Source organism: Haematobia irritans, chromosome 2 (assembly GCF_050003625.1).
Source record: "Haematobia irritans isolate KBUSLIRL chromosome 2, ASM5000362v1, whole genome shotgun sequence".
In the NCBI taxonomy this organism is placed as follows: domain Eukaryota; kingdom Metazoa; phylum Arthropoda; class Insecta; order Diptera; family Muscidae; genus Haematobia; species Haematobia irritans.
In genome coordinates, this window is record NC_134398.1 from 114,048,611 (window position 1) to 114,055,307 (window position 6,697).

Here is a 6,697-nt window from a genome sequence, read left to right on the forward strand (position 1 = left end):
AATCGTCAAATCGACATAAAAACCCTTAAAAGCAAACACTTGCGTCGAGCATTTTAAAAAATCGTCATCTCATAACTAAGTTGTTTAAAAGCGTCGTAAAATCGTCAGAAGCCAAATTTACCATCAAAAATCGTCAAAATTACGAAAAATCGTCAGAGTTGGCACCGCTGATTGTAATTCCAATTATAATTATGCTACAATTGTAATTGAAATAATGTAATATTTAAGATAATAATCTTGTTGTATTGGTATATAATTTCAATAAATAAATAAATAAACTTTGTTACTTTGTTTTACTTATATAACCGATGTGGCCAAAGCTACAACAGATCCCGTAAATCTCAAGATCTGTAAATACTATAATTAATATGAGGTTTATGTGTCAAAAGAAGCAGTACTTACAGCTGTCAGAGCTGGTAATGAGGGGGTAAAGAACGGTACCTTTACTGTTATTGTTCGCTGGGAACGAACAATAATTAAGAGAACCATTTTCTGTACTTTTACGCTTTGACTAAACCATTCACTGGTGTAGGCCTTTTCTGCCAATTCCTCGCTCTGAAATTATAAAAAGGAAAATATTTGAATATTATTGTTAACTAACATTTTTTCTATTTTACATATCTCGATACATGATGACAAACCCATAATACCCCTTTAGCCTATGCCATTAAGCAAATACTGTTCTGCTCAAATGAAAAAAAATTAATCACCCGATAACTAGAAACTATCTTCCTAAATATATCTTAGGTTAGGTTAGGTTAGGTGGAAGCCCGATGTATCAGGCTCATTTAGACTATTCAGTCCATTGTGATACCACATTGGTGAAATATATCTTGGAACTTTCCAAATTACAGAAACCCAAATTGATTCGAATTCGAGTGACTGACTTCTTTCGACAGGGGTTTCGTACGATATACGGAAACAGGACGTAATGTATGTTTGCATCAACACATAGATTTTATCGCAAATTCTGGTGAGAAATGAATTGACATTCTAGGTTCAAAATACTAACCCCTAATAAAATACTGACCCCAATTTGCAAAAAATAAATTGTGAGGCCCATATCTCGCAATCTATAGAATCTATCCAGGAATGGAAAAATCATCGAAATGGGTTCATATGGGTTTCGATTTTACAGCTTAAACAAAATTTCATACAACCGAGGTGACCAACTTTCAACGCCTACAGGTCAGCTCGTCAAACTTCCAAACTTAGAGGAAAGCACATCAACTTTCACGGATCTAATCACATAAATTACATGTAAACTCGTTGATAATTCGACTTACACTTTCCATTACGGCCGTTCCACCAAGGCAGTACAAAAATATTTCTGTTAACACAGCGCATGTGTAAACAACATAAACTATGGAACCATAACCACCAGCAAACTAGAGAATAAATAAAGAATGATAGAAAATTCTTTAGAAAAATTTCCAGATACATACCAGAAGAAAATCAACAACACTGGTACCAATTATCAAACTTGACGTGATGAAATGGCACAGAGTTATCTCGACCATTATGGATGACAACTTCTGGGCTAAATCTGCTATCTCGTTGTGGCGTTCAATAATACGTGCCAAAGAAGAGCATACATCTGATTCATTAACATCTTGGTGCTTAGTGGTTGCTTTGGATAAACATAAATAATTGTTAGAGTCAAGAAGCGATTCAGATCTTATCTATTTGGTCACCTTTAACGTCTTCAAGAATTTCCACCAAGTCCTCTTGCAACGCCTTCAAAAGTGTGGATAGATAGAAGCAAAATCCCAGAAAGAACCCATCACCACCGACAAACGAAAGTACAGTGATATAACCGTGCCAGTGCACCAAAATATACGTCAAGGGGTATATGGGCATCGATAGTAGGGGCTGAGGAAACCTATTAGAGCAATGTAAAATAAACAATAACACAATAAATAATTGATTGCGTAAATTCAAAAATTAATTGAGTTTTTTCACCAAAATATAAAGCATTGCCATAAAAGCTGTGACTATGTTCTTTTTGGATCTGGAAGTGTAGTACAATTGACTCAGAAACAATGTATTTTATATGGGCTTGTAATAGAGTGTAAGTCATTCTTTTAAACACCCGTTCTTCAGATAAGATAATATTTCACTATTTAGGGATTCATTAAAAAACCATAAGAAAACAACATACAAACATTGTGTTCAACAAAATAAAATAATCGAGAAGGTTCAGCGGTTAAAATTAGAAGTGCCCATATGTAATAGGTACTTTTTGTAAATGTTGTATCACAATGGACTGAATAGTCAAAGTGAGCCTGATCATAGTTAGATATAGCTCGAGAATATATTATGTATCATTTGCAGATTTCGGCAAATGGGGTCACATTGCGTTTTTTACTAATCCATCGTCGTCAAATTTGATACAAGGTATTCCTATTGATCATCCTTTGAGTGCAAAATTTCATCTAAATCTAAATCTAAATCGGTTCAAATTAAATATATAGCTCCCATATATGTGTATCGCCCGATTTTCTCCAAATTGTTCCTAATAAAATTTTTTTTGACCATAATGTCCCTATTTATTACCCGATCGTGCTCAAATTTATCACAAGCTAATCTTCTGTAATATCATGGAAAAGGGTGCAAATTTTGATACAGCTCTCACATGTATGTATCGCCCGGTTTTGCCAAATTTGGCCACAATAATGGCATACTAACTCTGTAGGTCCAAATTCCAAACGAAATTTTAGACAAACAAATATCGTTTCACATTTGCTCTTCACTGTATGGAAGTTTATTTGGAAGAAAATGTATTTATTTTTTGAGATAAACGTTTAAATATATTCCAGATATGTTCGGAAGATTCCGAAAAGGTGTTCAACATTATTAAATATTTGCTATTACATTTTTCCTATGAAACTGTAAAATCGGTCTTATTAACGACTTAAAGTCAGAAAAGAACAGTACTTGATTTAAACGAAATGGACAGTGTTGTTGGTTCAAAAATATTTTTTTTATTGAACAAATAAGAATAAATTTTGTAACAAACGAATTTTTTTGGAGATGAAATTTAAAATTTTCGAAGAAAAAAGAAAAACGTTTTCGGCATTTCTGTTCAGATTAAGATAAAGCTCCCTTAGCCTTTCACTACCGAAATAAACCTAATGTTAAAAACATTAATTTTTCTTCTGTTTTACTTGTAATAACAGCATGTAGAACAAAAAATGTAATTTTGAGGACCTACCTCAATTACTTCAAGAGCTATATGAGTTTTGTTGATGTCTTTTACAGAATGTGAAGCCCAATTATTGAAGTCTGTATTTTTTTAATTTTCTGACTAATTGCATTATCCTCCATATTTTATAGTAGGTACACGCCAGCCGTTTTGAAGAAACTTCTCTTAAAGAAAACACCCCGTTTTAGTTGAAGATGTCAGATCCTAACTTTCTTGGATATAACTGAAAATTTTAAATCAAGACCTCAAAGGTGTCATATAACCTTTCATTTTGCGGAAAAGTACACGCTTAATATAAACGAAATGGATTGTGGCTTTGTAATGAAATTATTCTTATTTATGGAAAAAATAATCATTTTTATTATAAAATAATATTTTCGAAATAAAAGTTTGAAGCATGAAAACGAATAACCCATGCGACACCTTTTCCCATTTGTCGAGTGTACAAATATCATATTAATTGCTCACATTTATACCTTATTTTTCTTATAACTAGGTAACATATTAACTTACATCATTTTAAACGGTGTTTCATACAAAATTGGTTTTCCATTCAAATATCGAATAGTGTTGGTCAAAATCGGACGAATGGTATATGATGTACTCGTACAAAATCCGAAAAATAACACCAAAGCCGTGAGTCGAGTTGCAATCGTATAATATTGACGTTTCATTTTCTCTTTCCGCGGTGTGTTCTGAGCTTCTGTGAGTACCCTGATACTTTGTATAAGCTTTTTGTAGCGATCCCGATACCACCATATGTAAAATATCTTAATGAAGGACATAATGCTTGAGGCCACTGGACATAAAGCATCCAGAGCTGTTACAACGTCAATGGTTAAATGATAAACTCCAAAGTAGAATTCTGCATAACAGCCATAACCAAGAATGAAAATATTGAAGAAAGCCCATGCCTTAACCCAGATATTCCATTCGGTTTCAGGATAAAATCCTATTATCCGCAAAGCAAAGCGAGGAACTAGGAAATAATGATTGTTCACTGGATATGATTCCTGAAGGAATTTCGGCACCATTTTCTACACTGTCCTTATAGCCAGCACTACGCTGAACGAACGATTGACAAGTGAATGCTAAGTGGGAAAATCGCTCCTTTTTATCGTTTAATAAGGATAAATTATTGCTAATGAATATTTTACACGGCTCTCTTATGTGGGCGTTGTTCTCGAAAGAATTTCCAACCGGTGGAAATTATTCAAATCTATTTTCATATGTTAGTGACATGGTATTTAAAAGTTTATAATTTAAAGCTCATTAAGCCTAACCACAGCATAGTAATTATTGAGACTAATTGACTGCCTTTAAACTTTTCAACTATTGCATATCTATATGCTTGGGTATATGACTGTGTGTGTGTGATGATAAACTTAGAAACTAAGGCAAGCATTTTCCACGTACAAATAAACCTCACTTGAGCATTTTCAAACATTGGAATAAATTTGAACATAGCTCCTGCATTTACAAGAGTAGGTGAGTGCATGAGATTATCAACAACTTAGCCTTGAGGATGGCTAACTTCAACAGTGAAGTCATGTGTCAGCAATCTAGATGCAAATGGAGAACTTTCATTATGAAACTTGTAACGTGGTCGGTCGAGATGAGCTCAGTCGCTTTCAGGGTGTCCGTAAGGATCGACTGAATCTTTCGATACAAGAACAAACGCGGTTTGAGTGCAGTACGAGTAGTATGGTATTTAATCAGGTTTTATTTATATAAAAAAAATTATATATCTTCTTTTGTGATAATTTGATCCGGATTAGGATGTCTAAAACCAACAGCGGTCAAACGGATTCATTTACACAAACCGACTTATATTTAGAAGATATTAAATATTAAAATAAAAGTGAAATCTATGTAACAAAATGTTGAAATTAAAAACAATATAGATTATTCTATTTAAGTAAATGTTTCAAATATTTCCTTTTTGAACAAATTGGCAATCGTGATGGTAAGGAGTTCCAAAGACGAAAACTAAATATAAAAAATTGGTTGCGCCCTTTGTTGAAATCATATGGTCTTTAACAACCATGCTAAAATTGGTCCACATCGGTCCATAATTACATATAGCCCCATATAAACCGTTCTCCAGATTTGAACTCCGGAGCTTCTTGGAGGAGCAAAATTCATCCGATCCGGTTCAAATGTGGAACGTGGTGTTAGTATATGGTCTCTAACATCCCTGCAAAAATTGCTCCACATCGGTTCACAATTACATATAGCCCCCATATAAACCGATCCCCAGATTTGACCTCCGGAGCCTCTTGCTTCAAATTTGGAACGTGGTGTTAGTATATGGCCGCTAACAATCATACCAAAATTGGTCCATATTGGTCTATAGTTATATATAGCCGATCTCCAATCACACAAAAATTGGTCCATATCGGTTCATAATCACACTGTTAGAAAAATATGTTCCATATTGGTCTATAGTTATATATAGCCGATCTCCAATCACACAAAAATTGGTCCATATCGGTTCATAATCACACTGTTAGAAAAATATGTTTTTCATATGTTCCGATATAAACAAAATGTGTTTCGGGCACAATCTTAAAACACAATATATTTAAGTGCAAACATGTACTGTTCCCAAACTAACACTAAATGTTTGGGGCATCTATGTTAATATGTTAGAGTATATTATGTTTGGGGCATGAATGTTTCATAAAAATCATATGTGTGAATGCAAACATATATAAATTTACAAATTTCGACTAAACAAACATATGTTGTGATATTTTATTCAAAGCGACAGAGAGAGTATAGAGAAAGAAATAGAGATGGAAACCGGGAGAGTTGACGAAATATATCAACATAACACAGCAAAAGAATGAAAAGAGAACAATTTCTGTGAAACCGCTTGTATGTTGTTTCGGAAAACTGTTTTATGATAAGGCCAAAAATTTGATATGCTTAAGTCTAAATATTATTTAATTTGAATATCAGAATGAGTATTCGGAGTAAAGAGAATAGACATTCGGAACAAATGGAATAGACATTCGAAAAAAAAAAACAAGTATATACGGCCGTAAGTTCGGCCAGGCCGAATCTTTAGTACCCTCCACCATGGATTGCGTAGAAACTTCTACGAAAGACTGTCATTCACAATCGAATTACCATATACTAACACAATGTACCAAATTTCAGCCGGATCGGATGAAATTTGCTTCTCTTAGAGGCTCCACAAGCCAAATCGGGGGATCGGTTTATATGGGGGCTATATATAACCTAACCTAAATTCCATTCCATCAATAAATAGCAGATTTGTTTTTCGCGCGTTTAATAATGTTTTGATCCTACACCCTAAAAAAAATCGCTTCTTTAACATATGATCCAAACATATTTTGCAGGAGGCACATATATTATTGGATACTGCCGAAACATTAATATGTTTGTTTTATGTGAACATATTATATGTTTGGAAGCATTCGAAAAAAAAAAACAAGTATATACGGCCGTAAGTTCGGCCAGGCC

At 33.8% G+C, this 6,697-nt stretch overlaps 1 protein-coding gene across 1 annotated transcript; it reads right to left on the minus strand.

Annotated features, from left to right (window-relative positions):
* Positions 1-222: 222 nt before the first annotated feature.
* Or24a (Odorant receptor 24a) lies at positions 223-4,278 on the minus strand. Its single transcript, XM_075295912.1, has 6 exons — positions 3,719-4,278; positions 1,695-1,882; positions 1,446-1,630; positions 1,287-1,388; positions 403-555; positions 223-348 (listed from the first exon to the last, which is right to left on the minus strand). Exons 1-6 carry the CDS (start codon positions 4,237-4,239, stop codon positions 298-300), a joined length of 1,200 nt encoding a protein of 399 aa, XP_075152027.1. The 5' UTR covers positions 4,240-4,278; the 3' UTR covers positions 223-297.
* Between the last annotated feature and the right edge of the window lie 2,419 nt (positions 4,279-6,697).

Bases quoted from the DNA above. Each gene is read 5' to 3' on its own strand.
- Or24a (XM_075295912.1), bottom strand. From the start codon at position 4,239: ATGGTGCCGAAATTCCTTCAGGAATCATATCCAGTGAACAATCATTAT. The intron at 1,883-3,718 runs GTAAGTTAATAT...TTGCTCTAATAG, and splicing joins GAAACACCGTTTAAAATGAT to GTTTCCTCAGCCCCTACTAT. The intron at 556-1,286 runs GTAAGTCGAATT...TTATAATTTCAG, and splicing joins GAACGGCCGTAATGGAAAGT to AGCGAGGAATTGGCAGAAAA.